The sequence below is a fragment of the Thunnus thynnus genome, chromosome 17 (assembly GCF_963924715.1).
Source record: "Thunnus thynnus chromosome 17, fThuThy2.1, whole genome shotgun sequence".
Taxonomy (NCBI): domain Eukaryota; kingdom Metazoa; phylum Chordata; class Actinopteri; order Scombriformes; family Scombridae; genus Thunnus; species Thunnus thynnus.
The window spans coordinates 24,604,380-24,623,345 of NC_089533.1; the positions used below are offsets into that span (position 1 = coordinate 24,604,380).

At 39.5% G+C, this 18,966-nt stretch overlaps 1 protein-coding gene across 10 annotated transcripts in view; it reads right to left on the bottom strand.

Moving 5' to 3' along the window:
• caskin1 (CASK interacting protein 1) overlaps positions 1-18,966 on the bottom strand; it is a 116,176-nt gene that overhangs the window by 41,817 nt on the left and 55,393 nt on the right. For all 10 annotated transcript variants that reach the window (XM_067571278.1, XM_067571277.1, XM_067571274.1 and 7 more), the window contains exons 2-4: positions 15,606-15,657; positions 2,168-2,265; positions 1,896-2,041 (exon numbers count right to left, since the gene is read on the bottom strand). In XM_067571278.1, coding sequence (XP_067427379.1) covers positions 1,896-2,041; positions 2,168-2,265; positions 15,606-15,657 — 296 coding nt within the window. The remainder of the gene's footprint in view (positions 1-1,895; positions 2,042-2,167; positions 2,266-15,605; positions 15,658-18,966) is intronic.

Below are 18,966 nucleotides of genomic sequence, written 5' to 3' on the forward strand. Positions count from 1 at the left end.
AATCGATGGTTGCCAGCTAGAAATGAGAAGCCTGCTTCTGTTTACCTCTGTCTGAAACCAAGAACCCATTGTTTAAAACATTAATAAGAATTTGGTAAATCTGCCACCATTATTATTGTAGACTTATGTAGCTTATGTGCCAGGTGAGAACAGAAAACCTGACAGGTGTAGCAACAGTAACTAAGAAGGGCGGGGCTAAGCAAACATCAATTTACATAACCTGCATTTGGACTGTGGGATGAAACCAAAGCATATGGAGGAAACCCATGCAGTTGATAACATGCAAACTCCACACAGAAAGGCCGCAGCCGGCCGGCAGGTGCAAACCCACGATCTTCTCACCGTGAGGCAACAGCACTAACAACGTACCATCTCACTTGCTCAAAAATTACAAGTATAAAAAGATGTAATTACGCAATGCACAAACAGCTACACAGACACATTCATTACATTTTTGTACACACACGCATGCATGCTCATAAAACCTTATTATGTCACGCTCTGTTAACAATCAAAAGCACAACAGATGTCCTCAGAAAATCAGGGCTGAGCAGATAAACACATTTGCGGCAGAGACATCAATACACTTCCATCTAAAAGTATCTTTCAGCTTCATTGATTCAATGTTTTTAAGCTCGTTGTCATGTTAAATATGTACCTTTTGACTGTGTGACTGTGTTTTGATAAAAAAAAACATAATATGATAATGACACAGCGATGCCAACAAGCTGCTTACTTTAATAGGATGTGTGTATATCTATCACAAACGGCTGAGTTCAGCTAGTTTGTGTCCCTAGGTGTGTTAAGAGAATCCATCCCTTTAGATTGCAGCTTGTCCCTGTAAAATGACCTCAGAGGACTGTGATATCAAGTGGAAGGAAAAGCTTGGTTAAAGTAGTTAAAAATTTCATAAAGTCGCCCAACCAGAGGAATTACTTAATTGTGCTTTCAGTTTTCTATTTCACCTTAAAAATGTAACAAATTAGGAGAATACAGCAAATTAGATTCCCTCACGGCAGGCAAAAACGCCCGTCTTGTTTTTAAAGCAAATTTCCCTCAAATCTTGCTTTGCTTTTTTCTTGCTGGTTGTTAAATGATTCATGTTTTAATCTCTGGTTTGTTTCAGTTTTTGTATTTTTTTATTTATTTGCCCTTGCACACTGGGAGCAGCTGTGGATTAGAGCTTCAGTCCCAGTTTGTTAGCCTGTATAAATCATGGTTATTTAATCAAGTGGAATCACGTGGTTATTCAGTTTTGGAGTCTGTGAATGCTCAGTGTCTCTCTCCTCTAGGGTCTGTTTGTTGCCGTACTAAGTCTGCTATATTTCATTGTTGTTTCTTTGGCAAGTCTGCAGCAGCACTGCAGTGTTTCCCCCTGATTTTTTTTTCTAAACTATAAAAGCCTCCGGGATGAAATTTATCTTTAGTGTCATTTTGTTTCTAAACATTTATTTGTTACAGTCTTTTTTTTTTTTTACATTTTGACACAGAAAAAATGTTAGTCGACCAATCAGTGACTTGTAGGCAGGATTGAAGTCTTTGCACACCCACACATGTATCATCAGTTATTGTGTGTGAGATTAGATCTCTGCTCTAGTTGAAGTTGGGCGAAAAAGTGTGAACCAGTCCAACGACATTAACAAGAAAGTGAGACAAAGGTCAATCAAGCACAGTCTGTACATGCCCACACCATCCTGAGAATGGAGCTTTAAGAATGGGAACATCATCTTCCTACATAAGTAGCTGAATTACATATGAATTATAAATGAATTAATAAAATAACTGATAATAAATTAATGAATATTCAGTCAGAACATATTTTACTAAATAGACAGCCCTGTTATGTGAATCGTGCCTAGTCAGTACACTGTCAGTTGTGAGTTGGTGTGACTCACCACGTCGTAGTGGCCGTGTTGTGCTGACAGGTGGAGAGGAATCTGTCCTTCATCTGATTGGCCGTTGACAGACGAACCAGATTTCAGCAGCATCTTCATGGGCTCCGCCTTCCCCTGCCAGGCTGCGTAGTGCAGTGGCCGCATGCCTGCATACACACACACACACGCAGGCTATATGCATCACATATTGATCGGTGGATATTTATGTGTATGACGGTAAAACATTCAGTAGTTTCTGAGTGTGTGTGTGTTTGTGTGTATTTCCTTCTCACCTTTCTGATCTCTGATGTCGACAGCAGCCTGCGACTCCAGCAGCAGAGAGATGAGCTCCAGGTTCCCATTGAGGGAAGCGTGATGCAGTGGAGAAAACCTACATTAAATACACACACACATGCATACACAAACACACACACAAACACACATATATCATTATTACGCTTGTGAAGTACACTTATTTTCTACCTCATTATCCTTCCTTTGTTTTTATGTTTTCTTAATGACAGACACCCCTAGCTTTGCTGTTCTTGGGTTTTTTGGACCCAATAACCATGTAAAAACTAGACCACACACATACATACAGACACACACACAGGCCAGAGATAATGGCAAAGCTTAGCATGACAAATAGATTTAATAGCAGCGGATTAGGACCAAACATCTGATTTGTATCTACCGCAAAGATGAAAAACAGAGCAGAGGGGGAGAAATGGAGTGGTGGGAGATGAAAAATATGCAAAAGAGGAAAGGTATTATATCATGTAAAGGCTACAGTATGTGTAAGTGTGTGTGTGTGTGTATGTGTTTGTGTGTGTGAGGCCAGAGGGTGTATGCTGATGAGACTGATATGTCAGCTTTGATGGATAAGCATGAGAAAGGGTATAAGAGGGAGAAATCGTCACATAACCTGAGGACACAGACAGTCAAACATAAACGCATGCAAACACACATAAAAACTGCCTTTCTGTGTCAAACACACACCTTCTATCTGACTTATATCAACAGTGACATGTGTCTTCTCCCTGTGGCTCTTCCTCTTCTCTCTGGAGATTTGCTGTTTTCCATCAAACACTGTCACAAACAGCTTTATAAAGGCTCTTACACTGTGACCTTAGAATGATGAACCATGAGACTAAGGTGTCAAGTAAGTACACATAAATAAAAGTGCAATGAATGGGACCGGTACTGACAGTTGCTCCTACTGTAAGGCCAAGTGTAAGGTTATCAGTGTATGGTTATAACAACACACTTACACAGCAATTGTGGGGAAAAAAGGAACATAACAATGAAACTAAGTGCATTTTTTTTGGACAGAAAACCAACAGTACAGTGACAGACTCTGGATGCCACAGTGCTGTAACATCAGATCATTTCCTCAGGCTCAAGCTTACTTGGAATTTGTACTTGAAGGGGTTGTTAAATAGCATTTTATCTAGTAGGAGATGGGAATTTCTCACGTTTTGGACTCTCTTTTGTCTCAAGGATTCTCATGTGAGAATATTCTTTATACTGCTTTCGGTTGGGAATATAAATGTGATGAGAGTGAAACCTAATAAAATACAAGTCATTGTTAGACATTCTCTCTGACTGCAACCTTTTAGTGAAATGATAAAAGAGCCAAATTAAACCCATTTTCATTTTTCTCACCCTGCCCTGGAGCTGTTCCTTGATCCCACTCTGGGAACTGCTGCTGTAGATCATCATTAAAAAGGTTTAATAATGCACCAAACCAGCCCAGAGTGCGCACCTGTGAAATCAACATCATATTTTCTAGTCTACATTCCTGAGGGAGCCAAATTACCTGAGCATATAGGGAAAAAAGCAACCTGGAGTTTTCTGTCATCAAGCTGGTGCAGGCTGGTCTGTATTATATGAACACCATCTATTTAAAATGAGCGTAGTCTGAGATGGAAATGAAACCTACTCTGCTCTTCCATTTTTCTCCATAAGAGTTTGTCTCATACAGATATGGACACAAAAATAGAAATAGAAAAAAAGAAAGAGCAATGTGCAGGTTATGTCTGTACAGCTTTCTGTTCTTGCACACTACATATGCAGTTTACAATGGTTAAAATGCAGATTTACTACTTGAAATTCTTAGAAATGTTTAACACAATGGCCTCTTGATTTCAGAAAGAAGTAGACAAAAGCAAGTTTCTCATTTCTAGCTGCCGATCTTTGATTTTGGCAGCTGATGTGATTTTATCTGCTGTAGCTAGCTATGTAATTAAGCTAATTTGGCTGTCTAGCTAACATACTTGTTCGTATTTTTAAATAGTAAGTTTTCACTTCTAACGTTACAAGAGAAAAGGCTTTAAGCATTAGGACTAACTGGTGTGGTAGTTAGCATGCAAACAAAACACTATTTTCAGTAACAATGGCTGAGTGTTAACTTACCCAAATACAGTAAAGAGCGGGACAAAGCTGCTAACGTGAAATATTACTTAGTGAATGTGCTAGTTGTAAACAGGGCTTTTTTAAAAAATGTAACCTGTTACCCCAAAAACTAATGTAGATTGTTAATGATGTGCCCCTTGGTCTTGGGAGTGTTTATAGAAATACAAGCGTGCTTTATCTGCTGTGAAAGCAGCATATTTCTCTCGCTTAATCAATATTAATAAACATAATCCTAGATTTCTCTTCGACACTGTAGCTAAACTTACTAAAAAGCTGCCGTCCATAAGCTGTTCACCTATCAGAGCTCATAAGTTTCTAGACTTTTTCTGCAATAAGGTTGATGAGATTTGTTCTTCAATTCCAGCTACTCCTGCAGATTCTGTCTTACAAAATTTATTTACAAAGAGTCACAGATTGTCCCTGTTATTACAGTTTTTGAGACTATCTCTCTTGAAACTTTGACTAAGCTTGCGTCAGCTTCTAAACCAACTACTTGCCCCCGTCCCTTTACCAGCAAAACTTTTTAAAGACCTCTAGCGTTTTTGGGACTTACAATGCTAGATACTGTTAATTTATAACTTACTACCGGCATTGTACCTAGTTTTAAGACGCTGTGGTTAAACCTCTACTTAAGAAACTGCACCTCATTCTTAATAACTATCGACCAGTCTCTAATCTTTCATTCTTTTCTAAAGTACTAGAGAGAGTTGTGTCTCAACAACTTTCAACCCATATAAAAGAAAATGATCTATATGAACCTTTTCAATCGGCTTTCAGGGCCTGTCCCTCCACCGAAACTGATCTAACCAGAGTGATAAATGATCCTCTAATTGGTATGGATTCAGATTCCACCTCTGTGCTTCTATTATTGGATCTCAGTGCAGCCTTTGACACCATTGATCACTGTACACTATTAGACAGATTAAATTGTAATTTTTGTGTCTCTGGCCTAGCTCTCTCTTGGCTTAAGTCCTACATAATGTATCTGAAAAAACACTGTGTCTGCTATAAAAATACTACATCTAAATTGTCTGATGTTAAATATGGGGTACCTCAGGGCTTGGTCTCTTGGCCCTCTGCTTTTCTCTCTTTATATTTTGTCTCTTGGCCAAATTATACATAATCATGGGATAAATTTCCATTGCTACGTAGATGACACTCAGCTGTATGTGCCTATAAGGGCTGATGATTATACTCAAATTACTAAATTAGAGGCCTGCTTGGCCACTGTGAAAAATTAGACGTCACTAAATTCCCTGCTTCTAATTCAGATAAACCTGAGATGCTGGTTGTTGGCCCTGCTAGATACAGACAACAGTAACGCTCAACAACTGTGTGATTTCACAAAGTGTGGCAGCCAAGAATCTTGGAGTTTGATCCCAGCCTCTCTTTTGATAAACACATTAAAGACATAACTAAGACTGCCTTTTTCCACTCACGTATCATAGCTAAAATTGGCTGACACAGACACTCTAATACATGCATTTGTTAAATCCAGACTTGATTACTGTAATGTTCGGTTTTCAGGTCTGCAATGTGCTAGTACAAAAATCCTCAGATGGTTCAAAATGCTGCAGCTGGAATCTTGACTAAAACAAGAACATTTGATCATATTACACCAATTCTAGCCTCCCTTCTTTGGCTTCCTATCCACGTTAGATCAGACTTTAAGATGCTTCTGATGACTCATAAAATCCTAAATACCTGTCTGAATACCCATCATACCTGTCTGATCTCCTTAAACCTTATATTCCATCTTGAGCTCTCTGCTCTCAGAATGCAGGGTACCTGTGTGCACCCAATGTTAAAAAGAAGTCAGCAAACAACAGGGCCTCTTTCTATCAGGTCCCGTTCCTATAGAATAACCTCCCTGCTGACGTCAAATAATCCAAGTCTATTGAGTCCCTTAAATCTAAACTTAAAACTCATCTTTTTGCCTTAACCTACAATCAGTTGCATTTAATTGAGTACTTCATGACCTTGTACTACATGGTGGGTTGGTTTCTGTCTCACTGAATTTATTAAACTCTGTCCTGCCAACAAGATTATTGATTATTGCAATTATTGATAACCATTGCATCTCTCTAACCTTCCGTTTGTTTGTTCCACAAGCACATGAGTGTCCGAGCTGTGGGCTCCTCTCTCTTCTCTCCCTTTCTCTCCCTATTTTCTCCTCCTGTCCTCTCTAGTCTCTCCTGCCTCACCTCATGTCTCTCTCTCTGAATGATGTCTTTATCTTTCTTTTCCTCCAGTGTCTCTGTCTTTTCCTGTCTCTTCTCCTGTGTGTGTGAATGATGTGATGTGAGTCTCCCCTGTGTGCATTTGTATTCTGTCCTCCTCCCAGGTCTCCACGTTGATGGAGGTTGCGTGGCTCAGGTCCTATTCTGTTCTGGTGGCACCCAGAAGCTGCTTGGCATACTCTTTATCACATTTTTCATATATATTATAAATCAATTATAATTTTGTTATCCTGTTCAATGTTGTATTCTGTTATTTGTGTTGTATCCTGTACACACAGCATCTATTGCACATCTGTCCATCCTGGGAGAGGGATCTGTCCTCTGTTGCTCTTCCTGAGGTTTCTTCCTTTTTTTTCCTGTTCAAGGGGTTTTTTAGGGAGTTTTTCTTTAATCAAATCAAGGGTCTAAAGACAGAGGATGTTGTATTGCTGTACAGACTGTAAAGTCGCCTGAGGCAAATTTGTGATTTGTGATATTGGGCTATACAAATAAAATTGACTTGACTTGGAAGAACCATATTCAGGTTAATTGCAGCCTGTGTTAGAGCAACATACTGTTTATTCCAGTCTTTAAGGACACCACCCGGCCCATGTGCTTCCTATCTGCATGTAGGGAAATCCAAATGTTGTAAGTCCTGCTGTGCTTAGTTACAGTTGCTAAGCTATCATTGGTCAAATCATTGCTCAGAGGTTTTAGCAAACAGTCAGTACTACAGTCAGGAGTTTTTTATGATTGGATGCTCAGCGTTCTGTAACCATGGAGATGGTCACAGGTGCTTAGTGCCACCTCTACCATTGACAAGTAGTATGCGTGAGTGTGAGCTTGCAAGCTGTAAAATCTTTGTGTGTGAGTTATTGTGTGAGAAAGCCAGGTACAGTACAGGAGTCACAGGAGTCACACTCGCTTTGTGTGTGCGTCTGTGTGCAGACTATGAATGTGAATGTGGATCAGCAACTTTTCTCTTTCTTCCTCCACTCTCTCCTCCCCCTGTTATCCTCTCAAGTTTCACAATGAGAAGTACTACTGATAAATAAATACTAGTAAATTAATTCAATAATGAACGTAACACACAGATGTCAAAAGCTAACAGTTACATTAATCATACTGTTATAATACATGCAGAACAGAAACACAAATACTCAAGTAAGGCACAAGTACCACAACATTTACTAAAGTACAGTATTTGAGTAAATGTACCTCGTTACCAACCACAACACAGCAGACAGACCAGCTTGCGTGTTAAGAGAGGTGAAAATCTGAGCACCTGTTGAGATATCAGTGTTCAACAACACCTGTGAAACCCTGCAGTGCCACAGACGTCAGTGATTATTCTCCCTCTTACTTATAACCTATACCTTGGTGTGAAAAGGTTTCTCCTCTCTCTTTTCACTAGGCCCTGGTTCCCAACATTACCAATGTTTTAATGTCTTAATTTCAGTCCAATGTTTCTGTTAATATATTAATTTATCAGTCATATTACACAAACAGCAGGGGTTATGTTTCGTTAAAGGGCTTCAGTCCTTCAGTGATAATGTACGTTTTGTGATGTTAGGACAGATCATCTGCTTAATCAGTGATAGTGACAACAAGTGTGCATCATTAGGTCCTATGAAGTGAAGGTAACCTAAACCAGATGGTAGGTTCCAGATAGGAGAAGCTGAGATGGTAAAAAGGCCAGTCACTGGTCTGTAGTAATAGCAGAGAGTAGGTAACAGCTTGCTGTGAGCCTGCAGGTTTTATTTGATTGCTTGTTTTTTTCTTTTGCTTCAACTATGTTTTGCCCTTTTTGACTATTTCATTACTATTTTTGTAAATGAGACCTTTTTTGCACTTATTCCTGCCTACTTGGCCAGCTTCCTAAACATCCTCTTTAAAGTTTTACAGTGCACAGCAACATCTTCTGCCCTTTACATGGGGTGACTGTTTGCTTCATGTTTGTAGTTGTGCAGATGTGATGCACTATGAGCTAGCTACTAGTGTTTTAACTATACTTATCCATTTCATAACCCTCTGTGAAGCTCACAGGCTATGTAAGGACAGCAAGGTAATAGAGTCAGGGACAGTGTTTCTAATCAGGGCAATACATCCATAACCAGGAAGGAGGCAGTGCCTTTCAGTCAGCTTCAGTCACTGAACAACAGCCTCCAGTGTGCAGTAAATGTCATAGATTACCGGAGAGATAGTGACATGAATGGCTGCTGCCTTCATACAGTGAAGTTCCATGGCAAATTAAATTCATTCCTTGACTGAAGAATTCACACTGTTGAACAACAACAAGCTGTCTTGATAGAGCTGACCCTTGAGAGGACAGACGGCCAGTGAGTCCAAAATGGAGGAAGTTATTCTATAGAAGCTCTATAGAAGCAAAAACTGCTCCAACAAAGAGCAACAGTTTGCAGACAGTTGACTGGAGTTGATGGTACAATTTTAAAAATGTTTTTCTTTTGAATAAACTGCATTAAGTTTTTGTCCTGTTAGTGATCGTCCTTGCTAACTGACCATTAGCAAGCTCAATAGCTAGCTTACCAAAGGGAAGTAAACAGAACAGCAGAGAGAAAATAGAGAGAAGCTGTGAGCGTGCTACAGCAGTTCACCAACTAACCCAGTGAGTCGTCACTACGTTTCCACCGCCACACTATTTCACACGGATGAGCAAGTATCTCTTTGTGGTGCCACTGCCACTTTACTCTGCAAGGTGGAAAGTGATACATACGCTATTTTTAGGTGGGTATATCCCTCATGCCTGTAAACAGTCTGGTAAACAATATCATATCAAATGTACTATTGGGTGTAAACATCTTTTAACTGGATTGTGAACCTTTTAAATAATATATCAAGAGAAGACGTCTGCATCATTGGAACTTCTATAATCCCTAAACTGGACCGAGGCGTGTAAAGCAGCCCGTTGAATCCACTTCTCACAACAAACACTGTGTATGTTTCATAACCCACTTCTGCATCTCAGCAACGACCGTGTCTTCCCCTCGCTTTCCCCTCCAGGGTCAAACAGGGATACCGTTACACAATGCTGCACTAGTCTGACTCTGTGAGTGTGTGTGTGTGTGTGTGTGTGTGTGTGTGTGTGTGTGTGTGTGTGTGTGCGTGTGGAGCCCTGCAAAGTGTGTCAGCGGGGTGTATGTATGGGGGAGGGGGAGTGAAGCCCGTGCTTTTGCCAAGCAACCTGCCAAGCAACCTGCCATGCAATATTTATACCCCCCCCCCCTTCTCTTCATCTCCTCCACAAATCCGCCTCTCTCTTTCTTTGTCTATCCATCTCCCTCCTGATCTGTCTCTTCCTCTCTCCTCCTCCCTCCTATCCTTTCTTCAGCCACAGACAGTCTCACTATTTCCCTCAACATCTCCATCCTGTTTCTCCTCCTGTACTTCCTCTCTAGTCTCTTCCTTTAATTTTCCTTTTCTCTCTTTTTGACATATTTCCTCTCCACCTTCTGCTTCCAATTCCTGTTGAGTGACCCTTCGCTCCATCTCATTTACCCGGGGTGTAGTGGTGCATATATGCAGGTTAATGCCATATACCCACTTCTGAAGACTGTATAACCACCTAAAAATAGCATTGTCCATCTTACAACCTTTCATGTAACCAGTGGTCTCTATGTCTTTAAAGGTATGGAAAGAAATTAGTGTCAATACTAGTGACAGATTTGTGATTCACAAATAAAAACGAGATTTCCAAATTTGTGAGTACATTACAGTGGTCACAAATGCTTCATCTTATCTACAAACAAATACCAACCAACTTGAACACATGTAATCACATGTATTCATCTACTAATATTTGTTTTGAAATGCTTCCTGTGCATTTAAATGTCTAAAAATATTTAAATGCACAGTTCGGTTTTTTTTTTGTATTTATTTACTAATTATTAAATGTGCATGCATGGATCACCCGACACCTGTGGATTTGGTTATACTGATTTTAAAGATTGTTTCTTGACATTTTGCCTTTATTTTCGGGTTCCAGACAGGAAATGCAGGAAGGGAGACAGAGAACAGGATGACACGCAACAAAAGTCCCAGAGCAGATATACCGGATGCCTTGTTAATGATGAAACTTGTATTTGTCACTAATATTGAAGCTAATTTCTCTCCATATACTGTAAGGTTTCCTCTAAGGCATTACAAGTAATGCCCTACAACTGCACTAAGCCTGAGAAGAAGTGCTGTCTTAAGGATAAACTTGGGGAACAAAAGTTTATTTGTTGAATTAAATTGGATGTCTATTAGCTTTTTCCACAGCAGTTCTTAATTTCCCTGGGGTTCACATGCCCAAATTAAAAATTAACACGATAATGAGAGCAAATTCTAACATAAAACAAAAAGAGATACTAAAACTGATAAAACAAAGCAGCTGATCCTAATACAACACAACCAGATCAATATCAGATCAGATCAACAACACACAACCATCAATAATATCAGTACATGGTTGAAAAAACAGCAGATAATATAAACAGAATCAAGGAAAAGAGTGTGCCAAACAGGCCCAGACAAATGTCCACTCATAATCACAACCATCATAACGTTCATGAAGACTAAGGCAGCATCAGGTAAGAAGACACGTGTATTTAGTTTTGTTACATTTGCATTTTTTCCCTTGCTGTTGTTCATAACTTGCAAGTTTCATAGTGGAGTATGAAATAGTTAAAGGTATAGTTTCATGTTTTGGGAAATACACCTGCCAAGAGACAGATGATAATCTGTACCAAAATGGAAGAGTAAAAACAACACTGAGTGATTTTATGTGCCAGACTATTTCCTGGTCAGGTGTACTTACTTCCTGGAATCCTCATGCTAAGTTAAGCTAACCAGCTGCTGGTGGTAGCTTCATATTTAATGCACAGACATGATTATATCATCAAACTCACTTCCTTGACGAAGACCTCGACAGTCACAAGCTAAAGGCAGAAGCCATGCTGTGGGTTTGGGGACAAGTGCAAGCTTGGGGGTTATGTGTGCACATGCAGTAGGGATGGAAGCCGCAGTAAACCCAACTACCAAGAGACCACTGGCTCTGCCTCAGTCTATGGTCTGAACCCACATCTCGTGTCTCTCCATTTCAGAAACCAAGCTCTTTTTCATTCCTTGGTCTTTCAGTTCCTCTCACCAGCTGCCTCTGTTTATTTATATCTGTAGCTCATCTCTTCAAGTCTGCTTGTCTCTCTCCTCTCTCTCCCTCTCTCTGTCTGTATATCTCCGACTAGCTTCATCAACCCTTCCCCCCACTTTGTTGCTGCACAATCACACCCTTAAACAAGCTTAACACTGGTCCTCTTCACCTGTCACACACACACACATATGCACTTATATATAAACAGTTTGACCTATTTTCAGTAATGAGAGATATTTTGTGCCCTTCCATAACACACTATTCCAACAGTCACACACTGGACGGAGACGTCAGGAAGCAAAGAAAAACACGATCTGTCTTCTCGCTCATCTGCTGGTGAGAAGTTTAGAAGAACCTCTCCTACAACAAACAACATGTCAACCTGTCAATGTGGGTGCTCGAGGCTTTTTTTATACATGAGCGCATAAATGTTAGAATATCTCTGTATATGTGTGTGCGTGCGCTTGCAAGCTCCTGGCTCATATATCACACTGTCTTGTGTCTCTGTTGTTTGCTAATCAGTGTCTGTCACTCTGCCTGCACAGGAAACGTGTGTCCAGGTTTCTTCTGTCCATAAAACACACACAGTCAATAATTCCAGGACTCCAGGATGCATTTTCAGGAGGGAAATGTGTCGGTCATGTGAATCCAGGAACTTGATGATGACTTCCTGCTGGCGGAAGCAGTTTGATGGACGTGTTTACATTACAATATGATTATAATGTAATTAGGGAAATATTGAGACTAAGGCAGAACTTGTGAAAACATCATGTCTTGATTATGTTAATGTACTTTTTTATAAATATTATGAGTAGATTGAAGGTTTTTGCAGGCTTTTTTAATTTTTATTTTATTGAACAAAGGTGGTGATTAAAAACAGCAGCTTTATTTTGGTCCAATAGACCTCATGGCCATATTTTCAAAAAACTATTTTGAAAGCGAAGTGTTAAGATGACTCATATGTTAAATTATATCTCGTGATAATTTAGCTTTAAGGCATGTAATCTGTTTTGACGGTCTTATCACTTCCTTTTTTAGCTTCTAAAGGCAAACAATCACTGAACGTAGCGTAGCAAACAACATTAAAGGAATGGTTTGACATTTTGGTGCACTTTCTTATATTTCATTTGAACCTCTATGCTGTTGTATATGAATATTTGAGTACTAAATGCGCACTGCTTCTTGTATGTCTGCTTCCATTTTCATGCTGTTTGCCTGGAAATGTTTATATTTCCAGGAAATGTACAAAAAGCTTTCACTTCCTGAACTAAAAAGGAATCAAGCTTTCTTACTGTGTTACTTCCTCTCTTCACATTTTCTAGGTCTTTAAGTAAACCTCTATACGCCTGCACAAACACACTCACATACAGTGCATGTATAATTGGAGTGGAGCTCTCTTGTACCCTCCGGTCTCGATGGGGATCTCATTGTCAGGGTTTATAAAGAGGAATCTTCTTCCTCTCTATGCTCTAAGTGCTTAGTTGTCTCATCTCCAGTGTCCTGTGAAATACACAATGTCCTAACATGTATATATGACAAAACTTCTCTCTTTTTCCTACGTTTCGCTGTCTATATCCCCTCAATCTCTCCACTTCACTCCTACTCTGCACTCTAATTATCATCATAAAAGTACTGACCGCCATTTTTGCTTTTCTGCTGTTTTTAATGACGGTGCGACACTAGCTTTTTGACACCACTTAGGATATGCTATTATACAAACACACACATGAAAAAACAACAAATGAGGAACGGCAGATGAGGGAGATCTGATGCTGAAAGATTCCAATTAAGAGCATTTTTTTTTAACAGTGAGTTCATTATGAGTCTCCGAGCGGCTGCCAAGAAGAGTAAAGGATAAATGAAACTGCTTGTGCAGACTCATTAAACATGTGTGCTCTTTTTAAAATAACATTGAACTCGATCGCTGCATTTCTATCACAAACTTTATTCATGACTTATTTGCGCAGCAGCCGAACAGCCGCGGCCGTGTTAGCATTAGCAGACACAGAGCATTTAATACTGTAAGAGGAATTAGGGGGCAATGAGGCAATAACAGTAAACATACTAATTAGATTACATGCTTCGGTTTCACTTACAGCGGCAGAGCAGTTCTACGAGGATTACTTTTGATCTTTATCTTTACAGAACCATTTTATTCAGCGCGGTTTGCAGTCGTTTAGCTCGGTTCAAATTATTCTCACATGGGCTGAAGCTGGCGTTACTCTCTCATTTCTCTTCTCTCTGGTTGTTTTCCTGCTGCACCGCGCAGACAATCGTGGCTCATGGATGAACAGATATTGTAGGTGCCAAATGAAAGGAAAGAGTGAGGGCCAGCACGAGCCTCTGGAGCAGCTTCAGCTTTTTCCAGAGAGGATGTCATCTGTTACAGGAGGGTCTAGGAGGGATTTAGAGGCTCTTCAGACTCAACAATCACTGTAAGTACACCAAGCACTCAGCGGGTCTTTAGAGATGTGGTTCGCCTGCAAAATGTCACTGAAATAGAGAAAAACGACTCCTATATTCACATTGGTTCGCTGCTGCTCACTGTTATACACTAACTGGAACTACTGACCACTGTTTTTATATATTTTATGGCTCAGTCATTCCAGTAGCAAACATCCAGATTCATAGATGATACCTGTTAATCAAAACGGCTGGATTTATTGGTTTCATCTCCATCTTACTTTCATTATAATTTCAGAGTGTCATCATTTATCGTTATAAGCTATCTTATATATATATATATATATATATATATATAACCTACTGCCGTCCTCTATACATGACTGGAGTAGAGGACACACCTGTGCACATACAGTGTTATCCTGGTGTGGACTAAAATAAATGTGACTAAAACTAGTGGTACCACTTTTAGAATTTTTTAAAAATAATTAATGGCTTTATTCGTTGTTATTACAGCAAATTTATAAGCCATTAGTAAGATTATTGCAAGGTTGTGGAAAATGTCTTTTTAGCTCTTTAGCTCATGAGAAGACTCCTCCACTGGACTGTTTGACCACTGACCTGGTAGAAAAGGGCTGCAGAGCATCAGGACCATTTATAAACAAGTTATTAACATTTATAACTGCAGACTGGATGGATTACTATATGAAGCCTTTATTAATTATGTATTAACATGCAGGTGACGGACATTATTTTGCTGATATCATATAAAAATAACTTGATGGCTTATTAGACAGTGAGCTAAAAAGCCAATAGAAGTGTGAAGCAGGAGGAGGATTTTCCCCAACATGGCAAACCGAATTCCTAACGCCTTATAAATGATCTATAAAGAATAAGTAAATGATTTATTAACCATTAATAAAACATCAATTAAAGCTTAAACCCCTTTATAAAGAGTAACTTATCAGAAAGTGGTACCATAATATGTCAAAAGACTAAAACTAAACTAAAGTCAGGTGCCAAAATTAACACCTAAATCTCATCAGGTTTAGATATGATCAGATTTTACATCTTGAACCTGTTTATTTTCTGCTCCCCATCCTGTCCTGTCTGTCTCTCTAAGTGCTCTCTGTCACACAGTGAAACCAGATTTCAGGGATGCAGTCTGATGTTCTGTTTATTACCGCTTTGTTTGTTTCAAGCGGTAACTCATGAACAAGCGCTCACATAAGCACGTAGCCACATGCTGCACACATGCAAGGCTTTTAGTGGCAGAATGAGGGCAAATGTATGTAACTAAAATCATGATGGCACGCCATTAATACGCTCTCTGTCACGCACACACACACACACACACACACACACATAAACACGCCATTCTAGTCTGAAGTTTAGCTCAGTGGTATCTGGGCTAATCCTCCAGCTTTTGATACTATAGAGACAGAGGTGAAACTACAGTGATAATACAGCTTTTATATGAATGAGACCAGAGGAATGCTGGGAGGAAGGGAGTGGGAGAGGATGCTGGGATGGAGAACAACTCACCCATCTGTATCCTGGAAGTTGACATTCACTTTCTTGGCAGACCCGAGGAGCTCTGAAACACAAATAAAATGGAAAATCAATTGATTTCCTCAGCCAATAAAAGACGATTGATGCCTTTTTATTATGCAATACAGCAATATTGGTGTTATATTCAATGTTTATGTTTACTATATCATTGTGCTATATGAGAGTGAGGCCAAAGATGCAACATTTTTCACTTTTCTGTGTCTTATATTGGCTGCATATACTATTGTATATCCATTTCTTCATAATAAAAGACTGAAAACACGAAGATGTTATTTATCATGACTCATACTGTCGTCATATTTCCTCGCCTGCTGTTTGCAGGAAATAACGTCTCTCTGTCATCTCCTCCAGTTCAGACTCCCATGGTGATAATATCTGTCTGTCATAGTGAATATTTACATCATTCAGAGCATGCTTGCTACTGGAATGAGGAAATATGAATGCAGGATTCCCATTCAAAATTGAAAACAAAGCAAAGAGAAATATCCTAAAAACATACAAAATGTGCAACTGGCTGATACAGTACAGCCTTATTTCAAATGATCCAGCATGTAAGATCAGCTAAATAACATAGATCCTGCCAGATGAAATTACAATGAGGTTATTAAAGTTATTAAAACCATGTGTGTGTGAATGAATATGTTGCACTTCACTTTGTTTGCTCTGTTGCATCACTTTGGCCTCATGTTAAAGCGTTCTGATAGCGTGACACACTTGAAAAACACTTTGTAATTGACCTGTTAGATAAATGGTCCTCATGAATACATCTGACTTTTGCAACACACAACACTCCAGTACAGATGGCGATGCTGCGTTATGCATTTACATTAAAGCTGTTGAGGTTGTGAGCGAACAACACAGTCTCTAGAATGTAAATTTGAATGTAAATAGTATTGATGCACACTATACATGCTAATCTTAAACTGTGTTGTTCCAACCTGCTGCCTGCATCCAGTCAGTTAATCTCCATGTTATCCTTTTAACAATGTTTCTTTCTTTCACCAGATTATGTGAGACCTCGCTGAACGAGCTTGCTGTCGGGGTCTCTTTCTCTCTTCTTTTGAGCTGGGCTGAATCTCATCCCTGTCCTAAACCAGTTAGCGTGTAGTGGAACTGGAGTATAAAACCCTCCGACTGCAAGTCTGCTAGCTCTTAAAAACACACACACACAACCCAGTTTTGCAACTTCGTCAAATAATACTTCAATCACACATATTTCCTTTACTTTTTATGATGGATTTAGATATGTAGTAAAGTAAAAAAAGAGAAACACATATGCACACACAGTATCTATTTAAAATAAGAAGGTGCAAGCTTATTGTTTGGGGCATTTAAAGGGAAACATGACAATATAATTCAACAGCTAGGGGCCTAAAGTGGAATTTCTGCTGACTTCATTTGAGTTGCACACTTCACCAGACTTAATATTATTCATAGTTCATAGCATATGGATGTGACGATGTAAAATAAATAATAATAACAATATGTATCATATTTAATTTTGAAAATATTGCTTTTGTTGTATTAGTTTATTGATGAAGTGAGGTTTATGGTCATTTGGATTTGTTTATTACAGTCTGCCAAGCTGAATGGGCAAAGACTGGTTTACGTCCATCTACAGTGTAAAAGATGGATTCTCCGTTGAGGATTTAATATGAAAACAATATTAGCAGTGTTAAACAGCTCATGTGAAGAGTAAACTCTACTGCTACAGCTACAGTACATCAGACCCTGCACATATAATGTATAAGTTGGCAATATCAGTACCGGCAATATATAGACATGTGACAGTATGTATGACCAAAGTCTGCGAGGGCTCAGTTCACATTTGGATTCAGCCAGTTTGGTTTGTGTCTTTTTCCGTCTCACAGTGATGATGTCACTGACTTGTCACTCTACAGAGAATTCATTACTGCTCAGCGAGCCTGGTGACTGGCTCACTGCCAGAGCAATGTCACGGGTGAGGAAACCAGCAGCAGGGTCAATAACTTTTATCATTATAATATGAAACTGCTAATTAGAGGACTACACACACACACACACACACACACACACACACACACACACACACACACAAGCCTATTCACACCTATAGAGCTTCTAGAGTGACTTAAAGAAAGTCAGAAAGTGCAGGGAGTTTGGTTAAGGTCAAGTTCATTGTTAACACACACAAACAAACAAACACACACACGCTGGCTTGAAAGAACAGATGCATACACACACACACACACACATTTTTCCACTTTCACAGGCATTTTTTTTCTTTTTCTGCCCTTTTGTTTTTATGTCTCCTGTTAGCTGATGATGCAGAACTGAGGCACAGCAAAGATGAGCCTGTACTCTTTCACTCTTTCTTCACACACACACACACACAAACACACACACATGCAGACTCCCTCCAGGGTGCAGGAAACAGGACAGTCCCTCTATTGTAGAGGAGACAGCTCCCAGCGCCACTGGGAGAGGAACATTGATTTCCTAACAGGCTATTTCTGGCCGCTAAATGCAGGGATTCACTCACACACATACACATGGACCGAGAGCTTTCAAAGACACTATCTATATCTCCTGTGTGTGTGTGTGTGTGTGTGTGTACTTGTTGTTAAAGGGGGGTAACATCACAGAACCTGATATGCTTCCACTGTCATGCATTAGGTGTGGTAAAACAATTTAAGATAGAGAGAGACAAAAATAAAATGATAGAATAGAAAATTAAACATTTTTGGATATCACTGATAAGCTTCATACAATGACTGGAGTCTTCCCAAAAAAGAACAAAACACACACAAACACTTTGTTTACAGGTCTCCGCATCTGTTCAGCAGCCGCCAACCGTGACCTTTTGACCCCGTAACATCACGGCTACCAGGCCTTATCCCTGACCCCTGTCTCTGTGTAGCCCCCGTTATGAACACACCCAGCAAAATCCCCTCGTTTAATTTGATGATGTCTTTGAGGCAGATCTTTGTGAGGAAAACTTTCCACCCGATGTGTCTGGTTTTCACACGTTACAGGAAAAAAATCCACCTTGGATTTTCTCTTTCTGTTTGATCGATGCCAGAGCTCGAAATTAACTTTTTTCCTCAGTGTCACGTAAATGTTCTGAATTCTACTTTTAATTGTCCAAAAACAACCTTTTCTTTTTTTTCATTCTACATAATAAAGATAGTTTATTAACTTTGTTTCAGTAACTCGCATCACTTCATTGACTCACGCTGGTCCGTCATGGAAGTTCTGCTGGTTGTTCCCTGCGCTTACATCTGAATAAAAAAAAATTGAAATCACCCTCTGTGTTTGGCCACAATCAGTTTTCATTACTCTTTTAGTCATTGGT